Source organism: Zootoca vivipara, chromosome 10 (genome assembly GCF_963506605.1).
Source record: "Zootoca vivipara chromosome 10, rZooViv1.1, whole genome shotgun sequence".
In the NCBI taxonomy this organism is placed as follows: Eukaryota; Metazoa; Chordata; class Lepidosauria; order Squamata; family Lacertidae; genus Zootoca; species Zootoca vivipara.
The window spans coordinates 32,527,385-32,545,555 of NC_083285.1; the positions used below are offsets into that span (position 1 = coordinate 32,527,385).

At 42.1% G+C, this 18,171-nt stretch overlaps 1 protein-coding gene across 1 annotated transcript in view; it reads right to left on the reverse strand.

Moving 5' to 3' along the window:
• Positions 1–18,171, reverse strand: part of PPFIA2 (PTPRF interacting protein alpha 2) — a 260,822-nt gene that overhangs the window by 71,176 nt on the left and 171,475 nt on the right. The window contains exons 4-6 of the mRNA XM_035128598.2: positions 16,463–16,564; positions 14,146–14,310; positions 10,915–10,989 (exon numbers count right to left, since the gene is read on the reverse strand). Of these exons, the coding sequence (XP_034984489.1) occupies positions 10,915–10,989; positions 14,146–14,310; positions 16,463–16,564 (342 nt within the window). The remainder of the gene's footprint in view (positions 1–10,914; positions 10,990–14,145; positions 14,311–16,462; positions 16,565–18,171) is intronic.

Below are 18,171 nucleotides of genomic sequence, written 5' to 3' on the forward strand. Positions count from 1 at the left end.
GATACTGTAGTTCATTTATCTTAAGAGTCATAGAAATGAAAGCTACGATGGGCATAACCAACACCTACCTATTGGACCCCTAAATTAAACTGGTGTGTTTCCATTAACTTAATTTCCAGAGGATATCATGGTCCACAGTTGAAAACAAATCCAGGTTGGTTGCTGTGCATATACTTGTGTCTCTGAACTATACTTGCTGGCCCATGCTGAAACACAACATGGGCAGAGCGAAGTATGCCTTTAAGGAAAATTTATCAGGCACCAACCTGTTCTTTCATCAGGAGGCCAAATATTAGAACTTTCTTTAGCCTTAGCCAAAAATTAAAAGAAACAATCAAAATGCAAAAAAGGAGGGAAATGGAAAGAAAATAGAATGCTGGTACAGAGGGTGGGGAAACTCTGGGCCAGTCCATTTAGCCCATGAAGCTGTTTTGTACAAGCTACACCCATCTGCTTTACACCTGAGGTCTGGGGTGGGGAGTAAAGATCAGTGGTTGGGCCAAAGTAGTGTGACCCCTGATGAGCTGGATGGGAGAGAATAAGCCTATTCCCCAAACCAAGGACTTTCCTCTTTCATTATAATAAATATTTCAGTCTCTGCATTATGCATTTACTGTATGGAACAGAAAAAAATAAAATAAAACAAATTACATGCCATGGTGGTTGACTATTAAAAGCAGACATGGCAATGATATAGATCGGTTTCTTATCCAAGGTAAATCCAACGCTGGTTTTTCCTTAATGTTCCTTCCATTTAAAAACATCAGTCAGCAAAAAGGATTAAATTATGTCAGTCTAATTATCTTGATTGAAATTTGCTTCCAATTAAATCAGTTGTCTAGGATGTACTAAAAGGGTTTAATTTAATTAACAGTATAGTAAAAATGTAAAGAGGTCAGGGTCTATTTTCAGAGAAGGTTTGTCAAGTGTGTATAACATTGGAAAACACCTTATCTCGCCTCTCCTGTTAAATTGCAGTTCTCTTTTACTTGGGGCAAAAATATGCTTTCCCTCTTTTTTTAAAAAAAAATAAAAATAAAGAAAACCCAAAAGTACAAGTATTTGCTCTGCAAAGCGGTGTCTCTAAGAAAAGCGAACAGTGGCAGCCACGCTATGCCCTGTGGGTTCTTTGCAGGGGGGGGGGCAGGAACTGTGCTTGGCACCTGCGGCCACAACCAATAACCCTGCCACTTCCTGCCCACCCAGTGAGGCTCGCCACCCCCCCTTCCTAGAACATGAGGCATTGCTGGCACTGCTACTGCTAAATTTTAGTGGCAGAACAAAAACATTGGGGGTGCCATCATAGATGTCAGGGAGGAGATGAAGCCAACAGGGGCCCCCCATCCCCCAGGCATGCCCCCGGTTGGTAGGTTATTCTTTGGAGGACAACAACAACAACAACAACAACATTCCAGCAGAATATTAAAATACGATTCATCAAATATTAAAAGCTTCCCTAAACAGGGCTGCCTTCAGATGTCTTCTAAAAGTCTGGTAGTTGTTTCTCTCTTTGACATCTGGTGGGAGTGCATTCCACAGGGCGGGCGCCACTACCGAGAAGGCCCTCTGCCTGGTTCCCTGTAATTTCACTTCTCGCAGTGAGGGAACCACCAGAAGGCCCTCGAAGCTGAACCTCAATGTCCAGGCAGAATGGTGGGGGTGGAGACGCTCCTTCAGGTATACTGGGCCGAGGCTGACCTAGAACTCTTAGAGGAACACCCTGTGTTAAGCGCCCAGGGCCCTCAGGGAAACTGGCAATCTGACTTGCCCTTTTTCAGATTCAGAGACAGATACTGAGCAGCTACCAAGCCCTAGGGGGCACAGCTTCCTCAAGATACAGGCTCCATTGGCTACCAGATTCCAAAGTGCCAGTTGAGGAATACTCGTGAGGAAGCTAGTTGTTGCAGAAGGCCAAATCCGTAAGCAACATGGGTGCCTTGTTGCTGTGTTCTGGGTGGAACTCTAAAAGCCTTCAGTTGCAGGCATGGAGTACCAGAACGATACCGTTGTGCCAGCTTCCTGACTCATGGGTCACTGCCACCCAGGTGTCCACTGAGCTTGCCATGTTTTAACCTCCAACTGTTTCTGAACCTTGCTTCTCGGGTTGCCCCTGTGAGGGGAGAGAGACTTTCTGTTCCTTAGCAGGCAATAGCATTTACACCTGCCTTGCCCCACCTAGCTTCCCAGACTATGACTTTGAGAACAGCGAGGACTACAATTCCCATCATCCCTGACCACTGGGCCTGTTAGCTTGATGGGAGTTGTAGTCCAAAAACAGCTGGAGGGCAAGTTTGGTCACCAATGTTTTACATGGTTTTGTATGTTTTGCGGTATTTTATACATTGTGATTTGTTGTTACTTTTATTGATTATAGATTGGTAATTTTTTATTGTGGTTGAACTGTTTAATTATTATTTGCTGATGTTTAATTTTCCTGTTTACTATTAGATTCTGATGGATTGTTGAATGTTGCTTTGTTTGATATGTTATATTAAAGTTATCGTGACTTTTATACTGGAACAGATTGTTACTATTAATGTTTGATGTTTTATTATGTTTTTATGACTTGGAAGCCGCACACAGTGGCTTGGGCAACCCAGCCAGATGGGCGGGGTATAAATGAATTATTATTATTATTATTATTATTATTATTATTATTATTATTATTATTATTTTATTGACTTTTACTTGACTTTACATCTTAGATTTCCCCTGTTGTTGTCTTGCTGCTCTGATCTGTGTGCAGCCTGAAGCAAGACACACACACACACACACACACACACACACACACACACACACAACCCGGAAAGCCCTGGCATGGTACCCCAGCATAACAGAACATTTCCTGTCAATGGTTTCATTCTTACCTCCCCCACCAAATTCTCTTAACCTTTAATGACTCAAGCTTGTTTTCCTGACAAAGTGTAACAACTTTAACATTTACAAACAGATGTTCCACATCCTATTAAAAATCTAGTGGGAAACTATATTTGTTTCACTGCAGCAAACAGTTTTCAAAATCAGGCTTCCTTCTTAGCCTGCTTTGGAATAGATTTCTTCGAGACAGATGCTAATGCTAAATAAAATGCCTTGTGTCAGACCTCCATCCTGCATCTAAAGCCTTGAAGAGCCAAATAATTGAGAAGGCATCTATCCACATATGTTCAATTCTATTCAATTCTATACTAGTCAAACAAAATATTGAGAGGAAGCTGGGATGAGAAGGATCCCTCTTTGTCTTTGGAAGATAAGCTCATGTAAAAATGTAGATTTTGCCAGCTTTGTGACCACCATGTATTAAGCAAACAATGCAAAATGACCACATTCACACGTCACAATCGGGGATAAGAAAATCTGTCCATTTTGGTTTCTCTCAGTTTCTCCATTACCCCCCCCCCCAAAAAAATTAAGTTTGGTTCACCACGTTTCCAAAACGGTTTGTCATCTTTTATTTTTTAAAGTCTTCATGAAAATCCACCAGCATTTTAGTGCAAATTCTCTTACTAAACACTTGCTTAGATGCAGTTTGTATGCATAATGGTTTTTTGCATATTATTTCCACTAATATATGCATTTATATGCACACTTTATGCAAGCATGTGCATTCTGGTACAACTGACTTCGCTGGAGAACTGCATTGCAAAATTCACGGCACAAAGCATAATGTGACATTCTGCTTGGATATAAGCTAAAAAAGATGACTAGCTAGTCCTAAAATGTTATGATACTGTAAGCAAAGACTACAATGAAGACAGAATAAATGCAAACAAATTATGTTTGGCATTTAGGATACAGCCTGCTTGCTCAATTTCTGCTCCTGAGTTCTGGGTACAAATTATACTCAAGCCTTCTGAATAATAACAATAATTCTCCAGCCCCTAGTGTGGTTTCATTCATTTCTAATCTGATTAGTCACCACTTTCTCACTTAAAAATAGGGTGCCTGCTTACACATCCAGTTTAAACGATATATATTTAGAATTGGTGGGTTTTAAAAAATCTAAATAAATATACATTATTTTTATTTAGATAAATAGCCTACTTTTGTTTGAATATCTAACAGGGGTATCTTACATTTAAACAGCCTTGGCCTTGTATACCTGAAGGAGTGTCTCCATCTCCATTGTTCAAACTGGACACTGAGGTCCAGTGCTGAGGGCCTTCTGGCAGTTCCCTCACTTCGAGGAGTGAGGTTGCAGGGAACCAGGCAGAGGGCCTTCTCGGTAGTGGCGCCTACCCTGTGGAACGCCCTACCTTCAGATGTCAAGGAAATAAAAAAACCACCTGACTTTTAGAAGACATCTGAAGGCAGCCCTGTATAGGGAATTTTTTTTAATGCTTGATGTTTCTTTATGTTTCTGTATATTCTGGAAGCTGCCCAGAGTGGGCAGGGCAGCCCAGTCAGATGGACAGGGTACAAATAATAAAATTATTATTAAATATGTGTGCAAAGAAAACTGGATCTTCAAGAAAATTGATCACCATCAGTTTGCCACAACGGAAACTTAAGATTTTTGTATCAATAAGATGTTCTATATAATTTGGTTGGAAATTGCCATGGGATGCCATTTATGGTGGCAACCTCGGGGCCAGAATAGAACATGTCTTTCCTTTGCTCTTTGGTTGAGAGGCAACATGCCAAATGATAGCTTAGGGTCATAATGATAGGCTGATAGGATGCTTAAATGGCTACATGCCACACTCGATGCAAAAGCATCATGTATAATATTTTCTCAGCTAGATTTCATCTCTGGTATACAGGCTGTGGCTACACCATCTTGCCGGAAAATTGTAAATGCCTACATTCTTAGTCAACGATGGAACATGCCAAGTTCAGTGAAGTTTATTTCTTTACATCTTTGTCAAATTTGTGACCCCCCTTCCCATTTCAAGCTATGCAAACAAGTTTGAACTGCTTCCTCCAGTGCCTTCATAATTGCAATGCAAATTAATGCAGTGTTAATGAGAACCTGCAGTCTCATGTGTGCTGCTTCAATGTGATAGGAAGCTAAAGCAAGAGAACCTTTTAAAATTCTGATTCCGTTAACCAACATGCAGAAATTTCCCACAAACTACTGTACTTTAATATTATGTTGTGGGGGGCGGCGGCGGACACCTTAGGTTAAATGCTGAGGTTAAGGCTCAAGAGATGGCTTGAATGCTGAAGCACTCAAGATTTCCCATTCTCAACAGCAGGGGGTCTACTTCTTCGGTCTGTTATTCATTTAATAGCACATATATGATGACATCTGTGTTTGTAAAAAGGCAATCAAAATATTTTCAGCCACAGGAAGACGCTACATTGCAGTAAGGACGGCTTTATATGGCGTTTATCACTAGTGCAAGTTGCACTTTAAGGGAACAAAAGGTAGAAGAAAAGGCCTTTCAGAGTTTCAAAAACTGGTTTGGGATGTTGCTTTCAGCAACCACAAAGCCCTTTTCATCCTCTTCTTAGGTGAAAGGATGCTATAAAGCACCTTTCTACCCAAAATGACTTTCTTTCTCTCCACTTCAACTCTTTAAAAACAAAGGATTCCATCTCAGATAGTGTTCCAGCAGACACTCTTCCTAGAAGAACTGTGGAATGAAATCTCAGTGAAAACCACTTATTCTACACACAATTGCCAGCTGCAGGGCTGAAGTTGATTTACAAAACCAGGTAAAACATAACAACAATTAGCATTACTGTCAGCATCTGCATAATGCCATGTAGGCAATGCTGATGAGAAGAGTGGGTGGATTTGTATGGAAGAGGAAGGAGAAGCATGCCTGAATATCATCTTGAAATCATCTTGAATATCATCTTGAAAGTGAAAGCTAGCTTTGCAAACATTTACATCCCAGTTGATTGTAATGAAACCATAAAGCAGTTTATCTATAATGTATGTGACACTTAAGGAAAGTAAGTATTTAAGTAGAGATGAACAGGACTTCCCCACATCCGAATAAAAGCAACCGCCTTACTAAAACTTTGGATTTTCCCACCCCTCAGATTCCTCCAATGTTTCTCCCTGACATATACACCTAGAAGTTCCCACAGTGCCCAGCCACCCTGAATAAGTTGCCCACAAACAGGAGCAGCCACTGTCTTTTGGGAACTTACAAGCACTTTTTCACAGTATCTCCCCTCCTCTGACACGTAAAGGAAAGAAAAAAGGTAAAGGACCCCTGGATGGGTAAGTCCAGTCAAAGGTGACTATGGGGTGTGGTGCTCATCTCACTTTCAGGCCAAGGGAGCTGGTGTTTGTCCACAGACCATTTTCCGGGTCATGTGGCCAGAATGACTAAACTGCTTCTGTTGCAATGGAACACTGTGATGGAAACAAGAGCGCATGGAAATGTCGTTTACCTTCCCACCGCAGCAGTACCCATTTATCTACTTGCACTGGCATGCTTTCGAACTGCTAGGTTGGCAGGAGCTTGGAGAGAGCAATGGAAGCTCACCCCATCATGGGGATTCGAACTGCTGACCTTCTGATCAGCAAAGTCCAAGAGGCTCAGTGGTTTAGAGCACAGCACCACCCACTGACACGTAGACATTAGCAGCAGCCCAATGGAGAAACACTGGCTAACATTTGACTTGTGAGGGACTAACACCGACATCCCCAAACTGTGGCCCTCCAGATGTTTTGGCCTACAACTCTCATGATCCCTAGCTAACAGGACCAGTGGTCGGGGAAGATAGGAATTGTAGTCCAAAACATCTGGAGGACCGAAGTTTGGGGATGCCTGGACTAACATCTGGGACTAATTCCAGGCAAGGGGATTCAGATGCAGAGCAGTAGCTAGAACATTGGAGGATGGAGGAGACTTGCGAGAAACATCAACAGCAGCCCGGTGCGGGGCCTCTGGGCTCTTAAGGAATTCACATCTGGTCTTGTATTTTTAACATACTGGAAACTACTTCAAAATCTTCACTTAGTAGGCAGGGTATAATAGTCATAGAATCATAGAATTGTAGAGTTGGAAGGGACCACAGGTATCATCTAATCCAATCCCCTGAAATGCAGGAATATTCTGTCCAACATGGGGCTTGAACACACAACCCTAAGAGGAGGCATCCCCAAACTTCAGCCCTCCGGATGTTTTGGACCACAATTCCCATCATCCCTGACCACTGGTCCTGTTAGCTAGGGATCATGGGAGTTGTAGGCCAAAACATCTGGAGGGCCGCAGTTTGGGGATGCCTGCCTAAGAGTCTCATGCTCTAGCGACTGAGCTACCAGGGCAGATAGATAGATAGATGATAGATAGATAGATAGATAGATAGATAGATAGATAGATAGATAGCAACGATGAACAAACTAATGAGCGACGGATGGCAAGGAGGACCCACATTGCAATGGGAAGATGTAATGTGCTCTTACCAGTGCCCAGTAATATAGTTGAGTTTACTGTACAAGTGTGTTACATTCAGGTCTGATAGCAGATTCCTTGAAGACAGAAAGGCAGGTCAGATGTTGCAGCACCATGGAGAGCTCTGAGTGAGCAACTTGCCTTGATGAAGCTTGAGGGCAGTCTGAGTCTTTTTAAGAACCTGCCCCCAGGCTCTCTCTTCTCAGGGTCCACTATCTTGTGGATTACTTTAGAGCCTTAAATAGCCAATATTCTAGAGTGAAAATGGACACTCCTCCTCAATTCCACAGTCTCCATCCTGACACATCCCTGGCATTGCTGATCCAGTGAGGAACAGTGGGAGGCACTAGGTTCCTCAGGGAAATGTGCCTGTTTTCCTGAGGGTTTATTTTGATCATTCTGGGATGTCCCAAAATGATAATGTAACAGGATTCATTGCTTCCTGACCTCCAGTAGGAGACTTAGAACCTTGGACCAGGTCCTGCTCCTTAACTGGACACTCTGCAGCCTCTTACTCAGAGTCTTGCTCTGCTAGATTCTGAGGTCATAACAAAAAGGGTCCTAAATAGCCAGACTGCAATTTCATGGGGAGAGATAGGTTAATTTCTGGGCATTCCCTGCATGTCCAGGTAGTTAATCAGGCTTTTCAGGATTAATTTTAAACTGGACTGAAGGGGGAGGGTTGTTATTATTTTCTGCCTCTACATAAAATGTCCTAGTTAGGACTCAAATCTCTCAAATCTTGTGATCTGTAGAAGGTATTTAGATATTTAGTACTATATTATTGAGGAAGACAGGAGTGCCTGGCGTGCTCTGGTCCACGGGGTCACGAAGAGTCGGACATGACTAAATGACTAAACAACAACTATATTATTATTTTAAAAACACACTAATAAAATTTATGCTCCTTGCTAGTACTATTGCAATACCTATTGTTAACAAAAACGGAAACATATAATCTGTAATTGTGATCCAGGAAGGTGAAATGAAAATCCCACGCTAAGAACTACATTGAGGCAGCTATGAGGGATCAAGGTTTTGAGAAGAAAAAATATTCAGCTGCACACAAAAAAAGGCAGACCAAGTAGCTTTGCTAGAATAGACTTCAAACATTGGATACTCAGCAGGGCACTGTTTTAACATATATTTCAAATCATCAGTACACTGCAGGTGTGGAGGAAGATAAAAATAGTAAAACTGGTAAGCAGCAATTTTTGTAGCTTTCCCCCACTCCTGCCTCTTCATTTCTGTTGTGCCTGGTTTCCTCCCTTGGTTAAACAATTAGTAACTCTCTGAGAACAATAGGAGCAATACACAGATATAATGAATAGCTAGCTGGAACCTTAGGCAGGAATACTCCTTAGACAGGAGACACAGCTGGGATATTCAACACAATATTGCAGTGTCTCCTTCCTCTTAACAGAAGTGCTCCTGTCCAGCTATTCCTTCAAAACAGAGCATTCCACTTTCCTCTGTTCTCCACTTTTCTTCTCCACCTGACACTCAACATTCCGCAGCTACTGAACATGCTCAATTTCCGTTAGGTTGTGTTAATAAATGCTTTGTTGTGCTTCTCCCAAGCATGGCAGAGACCTTCCTCTTATTTCTCAGTAGCCCCATTTTTGGCTCAGTTTTTATTGGTACTTAGCACCTGAGATCACTGTTAGAGGATGTAATGTATGTACTCATGGAATCAAGTAAAGAAACAATTTTTTAAACACTTCAGTAAAAGGACCACTTTGCAAACAGCAGGAACAGAGGAGTTCCCTTGTTCATACATTTGCTGGGACAGCATCCCGTCTCATAGAGTGTAGTAGCAAACTTGTTCTCTCACTGGCCATGTAGATAGCAGTGTGAACAGAACACTCCACAATGGCCGGAGGTCCAGTTCAAATGACTCTTCCCATCTTCAAAAATAGGAGGGAGAAATTGCATGATTGTGACAGAAAATGAGCATCGAATTTAATGTCCTAAGATGTTATTCTGTATGGTGGTGCTGATGGAGGGAGGGGAGGAAGCTCACTCCACCACCTTGTGAGTGAAGACAGTGTTTTGCAGTGAATGTATTGAAAAAGGAGCTGTATAAACTCATGCTCTTCAATTGTAACATAAGTATCACAATTCGTTTTTTAAACTTTCCTGCTATCTTTGACACTGCGGGTTTCAATAAATAAATAATAATAATAATAATAATAATAATAATAATAATAATAATAATAATATAATAATAATATATTATTATTATTTATACCCTGCCCCGTCTGGCTGGGTTTCCCCAGCTATTCTGGGCTGCTTCCAACAGAATATTAAAATACAATACCGCGTTCCACAGGGCGGGTGCCACTACTGAGAAAGCCCTCTGCCTGGTTCCCTGTAACTTGGCTTCTTGCAGTGAGGGAACCACAAGAAGGCCCTTGGCACTGGACCTCATTGTCCGGGCAGAATGATGGGGTGGAGACGCTCCTTCAGGTATACTGGGCCGAGCTCATGTTTGTGCTTGGAAACGTACTGGGAGCCAATGGAGGTCTTTCAAAACCAGTGTTACATGGTCTCGGTAGCCGCTCCCAGTCACCAGTCTAGCTGTCGCATTCTGGATTAGTTGTAATTTCCAGGTCACCTTCAAAAGTAGACCCATGTAGAGCGCATTGCAGTAGTCCAAGCAAGAGATAACTAGAGAATGCACCACTCTGGTGAGACAGTCTGTGGGCAGGTAGGGTCTTAGCCTGTGTACCAGATGGAGCTGATAAACAGCTGCCCTGGACACAGAATTGATCTGCGCCTCCATGGACAGCTGTGAGTCCAAAATGACTCCCAGGCTGTGCACCTGGTCCTTCAGGAGCACAGTTACCCCATTCAGGATCAGGGAGTCCTCCACACCTACCCACCTCCTGTCCCCCCAAAACAGTACCTCTGTCTTGTCAGGATTCGACCTCAATCTGTTAGCCGTCATCCATCCTCTAACCACCTCCAGATAACCCCGTCCAGGCAAACCCCCTCCCCAGAAAAAACAAAAAACAAAAATCATACCCCTTTAAAAGTAGCAGGATTTTCAGAATATAACCAAAGCAGTATTTACACATTGTAACTCTAATGTTAATCCACAAGATATGTGTCAGGGATTGTTCTAGCAGTGAGCATTCCCTGAATCGCAGAAGAGAGGCACCCTGGCTCAGGCAGCATCCTAGAGCCCTTACTGCAACCTCAGACAGGATATCAGGGGGAGGGATCAGGGGAAGTGTCCAGCGGGGAGATACCTCGCCCTTTTAAGTTCATGCCTGACTTAAGACATTCCAAGGTGCGCAGGCACAAAGGGAGGAGGGCAGGAATCCCACGCTTACTATGCTGGGGGATGAGCAGACGCCAGGCATTGGGAGAATCTTCGTCAGACTGATCGGACATGTATTCTCGATACTGAACCACATTGTAAATATCAGGCAAAATAAAAGCCTTAAAGACAGAATGGCTGTGGTACTAGTCTCTCAGTAGTAGCCAAACAAGGACTGTGACAATATGATTAAAAAGTTACATCATACAAGACAGAGAAAAGTTCTGTATTTACCTCCTGATTAGCAGCTGCTAGTTCCTCTTCAAGTGCTGAGACTCTTTCTAAAGAAACCCTCAGTCGTTCCCTTACCTAGAAGAAGAGGAAAATTGTACCATTAAAATTATTTGTGCTCTAGAACTTGAAATAATAAATAGATGGGAGTACTTGAGGCACATATACCCCGTTGTGTGCCTTGGGTGTATTGCCATGCAGTTTTTATGGGTAAAAGGAACTGGGGAAGACAAGGCTCTAGTGAGACTTGGGTAGTTTCTCCATATAAAGCTGCTCCACCCACACATAAATTATTTGAGTCCATTCATTTGCTATACAGTGGTATCTTGGTTCTCAAACACCTTGGTACTCAAAGAACTTGGAACCCAAACGCTGCAAACCCAGAGGTAAGTGTTCTGGTTTGGCTTTTTTGGAAGTCAAACATGCTCCATTTTGAGTGTTACGTTGAGGTCTGTCTGTTTTGCTATTTATTTTGCATTTTTGTTTTTGTGGCTCTTTTTTGTGTGACTGTGTGGAACCCAGTTCAGCTACTGATTGATTGTGTGACTGCAGTACATTGTTTATTGCTTTCATTTTGTGGATGAATGGTCTTGTTAGATAGTAAAATTCACGTTCACTTGCTGTTTTAGGGGTTGATTTTTAAAGTCTGGAATGGATTAATCCATTTTGCATTACTTTCTATGGGAAAGTGTGCCTTGGTTTTGGAATGCTTTGGTTTAGGAACAGATTCCCGGAACGGATTAAGTTTGAGAATCAAGGTACCACTGTATTAAACTTTCAAGATTCCAAACAAGTCTGCTCTAGAATCCGTTGTTGAATAATGGCCTATGGTTAACTTGACCAGTCATGTAAGAAACCTTCACATACCCAGATCCCCAAATCTCCATTGGGTTGGGTGGGGGGAATAACGAATGAACTTTCAGACATATCCCATTAATTGGTTGGGACATGGCTTACTGGGCAATTGGGGAGTGCTGAATCTGCAAGTGAAGTTGTGGTTACATTGTTGCTGCATGTTGCACTCAGACTGATTCTGTGGGCCAGATGGATTTATGATCAATAATTCAAAGTGCCAGCATTCAATCCACTTTTGGAAGGTTTGTAGCAGTTCAGAAGGTCTGGTGAATCACTCAGAAATAAGCAGGCAATCACCTTAGTGCAGATTCAACGCTTACCACTTGCTTCGTAACATACCTGGTGTCACTCAAACCGCCAGAGAAAATCCTTCAATTTCAATTCTGAGTTTAAAACACAAAATGTACAATACGTAGGATGTTTCTGATTAATTGCTTGCAGAAAGTTCAAGTTCATTTCTCATTAATTAGTTTGAGAAAACAATGCACCACCACTTCCCTCATGGTTTATTTTTTCATCAGTCTCAAATACTGGAAAGTGAAATTAGTCTATAAACCATAATAACCTCCAATGACTACTGCTAGTAACGCTACATTATGTAAGTCTCAGCTACAACGTTTAAGTTCAGCAGAAAACCCCAAAGCTTCCAGGGACATTTAAAACATTGTTTAAATGTGTTTGCATAGCACTAGCCTCAGTTATTCATCTCTTACTATGCACAGCTAAATTGCAATGCTTCATTTCAAATAAAAAAGTACAGTAAATGATTTTCACATCACCTAGAAGGAGCGCATGTCAAAATATGGTGCGATCGTGATTCAGGCACAATATGTACTGCCCTATTTAGACTGTAATGAATCTCTGTGGGATTTCTTCCTAAAGGTAATATAGCTCCCTACAAACAGACCCCTCTCCACAAACCAGCTTCTAGAACCATAGACAAGTGACCCATATGCCTTGACTCTCCTCATTTATCATAGCTGCCCCTCCCCGCTGCCTGGTGCCTGCTCCTGATAAGTAACTATCCCATTTTTATTTTTATTTTACAACTTTGTTAGTGTGAGAAACCATTGTTTAGGGGTTCCCCATAGTGTTTAAAATTTAAATCTCTGAGTGGATGTCAGATTATCGTCTCTAGTGCATATTCATATCGACGCATAGGCGCGAACCCTCTCAGGCACCATGCAGGCACAACCTGCCATTTCACACACTTGCAGCTGCTGATGGTATTCTCACAAACTGTTGTCAACGTATTGCAAGACAATTTTATGTTTTTCATGCACACTGTCTTGGCTTTTAACTCAACAGAAAACAGGCCATTGCACTGTTAATGAATACAGGAGGAAGAACAGACACCTTTAAGGAACGGAGGGGAACTGAGACTGTTATTCTCATAGTGGAAATAACAGACAATAAAATTCCTGACACCCGCAAAGTTGTGGAGATTTTCTTAGGAAACCACCAAGATTGTTGAGCGTCCTTGGGGAAACCTCCCCCCAAAATAGAGATTTTCAGGTTTTGGAGCTGTTTCTGCTGCTTTTTCCATCGCCTTGCCCTATAACTGGGATTCCCCTGACATTTTGCCGATTTGGCAAAATTCCTCTGACGCCATTTTTACACCAGAAAACCAGGACATGTCAGGAATTTTCCTGACATATGGAAAGCCTATGTACCCCCTGTATTCATACATGAATATGGGGATTCTTTCAAAAATATTAACTTTCCGCTGATCAGTTGCTTGGGAAGGGGAACAAGGACTGGTTTAAGTCCCTCCTCTCTCACCTCCTTTCCTCCCAAAGGTTGACTGATGGGTTTTTAAACTGTTTGAAATGACTGCAGATTTTTGGATCAGGCAGTCACAGCCACAACCTACATTTAAAGTATGTAACTTCCCACAAAGAATTATGGGAAATGTGGTTTATAAGGGGTACTGGGAATTATAATTCTGTGAGTTGTAAATTGTAGTTCCCTGGATCTTTAGGGGAAGGCATGCCTGTTGAAGTAGTATAAATGTGCTTTAAATGTAGTGAGAGTATTTAGTTCAACTTGGATGGGTAACTTGATAACTGCTTTGGGGACAGCACCAGAGATTTTCCCTAAAAAAGGGAATATAAACAACTTACAGTATGCTACTAGCCTGAATGGACTGGGTTTGACTTCCTGGAAGGGCCCATGGCCCTGCATAAGTCCCATGGAAATCACCACAACCATTCAGGGTGTGAGGCCTCGTGCCTCTGTCATGACCTTGGAAGAATACAAAATGGAAACACTATTATGTTACATATGCCAAGAGAATGAGGAAACTAGTCAAGTGTAGGCATCCATGACAAAGCTTAAGAAGTATATGCTGAGTCAGTAAGCTGATTCCCCATACTTTACCTTCTCATCTAAAGCCTTGTGGTGTTCAAACAACGATTTCAGTGCTTTCAGAACCTCGACTTCACTGGAGACTCCTGAGGGGGACTGTGCTTGCCGTTTCACCACTGTCATTCTCAGTGACCTTTCATGTCTTGAAACAAGGCACTCCAAATGTTCCAGTAACAGCTATTGGGTTCAATATATATATATAAAGAAAGAAAGTTAGCGCGTTTTCACCTGAAGGTCACCGGCATCATAATTCTAAACCTTATAGTTCAAAATGATAATGACACAGGCAGGTTTCACCGTACTTGAAGGTTTAGGGTGACTCCGCTTGGCAGTTTTCCATGATATTATTCAGAGAATGTAAAGGGGAATAAAGCATAAATGTGATGAATATTCACTGAACTCTCATGCAAATATTCCAAGATGGCAAATTGTTCCACTCACTTTTGTTGTGTCCAAACTAAGATGTTTTAGGACATTGAAATGTTGTTAAATGGAACTACTTAAAGAAACAAATCGTAGTGCAGTATGTAACCAATGCTGAAATCAGTTGCACAACTGCATGTCTAAACCTGAACAGATATGCAAAAAAACAAACGTTTTTCATTAACATTTTGAGTTTCTGTATTTGATCAAACGAGGTTGTATCCAGTGCCAGCACTCATGTAACAAGCTCCCTATTATAACAATTCGGAATGTATTCCCCACATTCATGGCTGCAGAAATAGACTTGAGGAGAGGTGAATAAAGAGAGGGCTTATCCACGTCTTTTGCCCTGCTCTTTCCAGGCACAGGCCCATACTGAAAAGCTCCATGTCTGAGCGCTCTTTTTGTTGCCCTAGAGCTTTGCCCGTGAAAACCCACTCTTTAAAGCTGAAGCGCAGCAAACGGCAATTCAGGTTTTTCCTGGATTGCAGTTTGCTCCTATTGCTTCCCCCATGGCAGCAGCCTTGGATTCAAACAGAAATCAAGCTCTGACTCTCTCTGGCTTCCCAGTCTGCAGCTTTTCTTCCAGCTTCTAGCTCACCTCATGCAATTCTCAACCCTGGCCACTTCTTTTTAATTACCAGTCAGTTGAGGGAGGGGGCCCACCCATTTTCTATCTGGCACAGACCCATTTCCTTTGTTCCCTTAATGGCCCATTACCTAGGCTATCACCTCACCAGGAAGCTAGCCTGGCTTATATTTTAACACTTGCTGGATCCAGGGGTTAGAAGGGTCTCAGCAAACAGCCTACTCTCCTCCCGCCCCACAACTCACAACAGTACTTTTGTACTAGTGTTCAAAGTTGGATGGCCAACTTGGTGCTTGTGGCTGTAATGGCACCCTTAAAGTCTCCCCCTGGCATCAGAAAACCTCTCAGCTCTCCCACTCACTGCCCCTTCGGTCATGAGATGGTGAGGCTTTTTCTCCCTTGATTCTCTTGCCCACTTCCTCTTTAATTTTTATGTGCTTTTCAAGGCTCAGATTAACTTTAATGGTTCTGTCTTATATTTATCCATTCCCAATGATCACTGTGAAACTGGCAGTACATGGCTTGGATGAAACATCAAAACACATGACCAGGTTTCATCATGCTTATAATACTTTAACTCAAAAATGCATACATAAACTGGTTCAGTATAAACATTGGTCAGAAAGGTATGGAGATAGGAATTCTGTAAAGAAGACTCCTCTACTCATCATACATTGACACTCTCTGAACAGTCAGAACTGCTCAATTTCCCCCCCAGGAATCCTCACCAGTTGACACACTATTAGAATGATGCTCCATATTCCAGTAACAACATTGACCATGAAAAGGTTTGGGGAATGAACAGACTGGAAGCCATTTCCCCCCCGGCAATCTTTTTGGTGCTAGCCACTGTTCAATTTCACACTTTGATCAAAAGCCAGACTGGGAGAAATCCAGTAAGTTAATAAATGCCAGATGAACCCAAATCTGATCAGTGAATGTCTACTTTTAAACTACTCCCCAAAGAGCAGGTGGAAAATAGAACAGTAAATGACCAGGGAATCCAACTCAAGATATGAATTTCCCAACAAACCACTTGAACTATTAAAAGGCTATTACAAAAGATTGACATTGATGGACCGGTGGCTCTGCAGATGTTATTGGATTCTAACTTCCATCAGCTGCAGCCAACATGTCAATAGTCACGCATCATGGGAGTTTTGGTCCATCAACATCTGGAGAACTACAGATTCCCTCACCCAGGCACAGAATTTATTTTCACAATTCTCATAGAATTTTATAAGATAAAAGGCAGAGCTAAAATTATCTGATACATCATTGTGCAAAACACACATAACTGATTGTTTTTATACTCACTCTTGTGTTATTCCTTTCAGCTTTCAGTTCAGAAATTTCTTCTTCTTTTTCCAGTAGTTGTTCCCTGCAGGCATTTAGCTCTTTTGTAAGTGCAGCAAATTCCTGCAAAGAGGGAGAAAATATGCAAGAGGAAAACGTTTAGCATGAAAATATCGGACTGTATTGATTTAATCTCCAATTTCAGAAAATCTAACAGAACTAAAGCTTGGGTGTGGGAAAATATCTGAGAACTTTAGAAAACAATGGGAATGAAATGCCTCTCTGAGATTAATATGAAAGGCCTGTGCCCTGCTTTGAAAAGTACCAAAAGTCCAGAGCTATATTCCACTGAACAGTAAAATATGCTGTCAGGTGTCAATATAAGAAGCAAAACTGTGTTTCCTTAGCACTCATATGTCCCAAAACCTATGTTTTCTGAGGTAACATAAATGTGTGGCTGAGTCAAGGACATTTGTATGGGTTAACTGACATGCCTTTCCATCATCTGCCCACTATTCTGCAAATGCCCCAAACCCCCTCATTCTCTGATCTTGGAGATCAGGTGAATAACCACTGGATCAAAACTGATCAGGAGGAAGCAATTTGCCGCAGAGAATTGTTGACGGGAGAGGAGAGCTGAACACTTTCCTTGCAACTGTATCCTGCCATCTCTTTCCATCTCTTAATTACCATTATGGGGTAAATCTTTGATGAAAGTGTTTTCTGTTCAACACAGTGACATTATATATACCCGTGGCATAGTAAAACACACATAGTATTATTGATCAGTCCCACGGAAGCTCACCACCTATGTCTTTCAAAGCCAGTGAGGCTACTATTGGTCTTGGCTGCTACAAATCACTCACCTAGCAGGATGGAGCTTGTGGGTTATGCTTAATATTTTAGATCCACCAGCCAGAGTCCAGTGCAAAATGGTAGTTGGGTGGGAAGACGTATGCTAAGAATTAAGAAACTTGGTGCCTCTGAGTACATGCCCAGCCTAGGAATTTGTGATCATTATCTGAACGAAGCTTACAATTCCTTTCACACAAGAATCCACTACTGGTTTTCCTGCCAACCTTCTTTTTCAGCAACCTATGTAACTTAGGAATGGGGGAATTTTTAGTTGTTGCTATTAGGCAACTAGGAGTCAGATACCCTTGACAATCTACTGCAAGCATAGGCAACCTTCAGCCCTCCAGATGTTTTGGACTACAACTCCCATCATCCCTGACCACTGGTCCTGTTAGCTAGGGATCATGGGAGGCCAAAATACCTGGAGGGCCTAAGGTTGCCTATGCCTAATCTATTGCAAGGCAACCAACCTGTAGATCCCAATCTAACTTCTGACCACCCCCTAATTTATCGCACACTTAAATTTGCAAAGTCTTTTACCATTTTTCTCGTTCCCTCACAAACAACGTGTGTCTTCACTTCAGTAATGTGTCCTTGTGTGTACAGGGCTAGGAGTGGAATCTCTTTGGATTCCTCCTGGTTTTAGGGCAAACATAGCCAAACATGGCCCTCCAGCTGTTTTGGAACTACAACTCCCATCATCCCTAGGTAACAGTACCAGTGGTCAGGGATGGTGGGAATTGTAGTCCTAAAACAGCTGGAGGGCCAAGTTTGGCTATGCCTGTTAGGCTATTGCTTCCCACTGCAAGATAAATACCAGGCATAGGCAACCTTCGGCCCTCCAGATGTTTTGGACTACAATTCCCATCATCCCT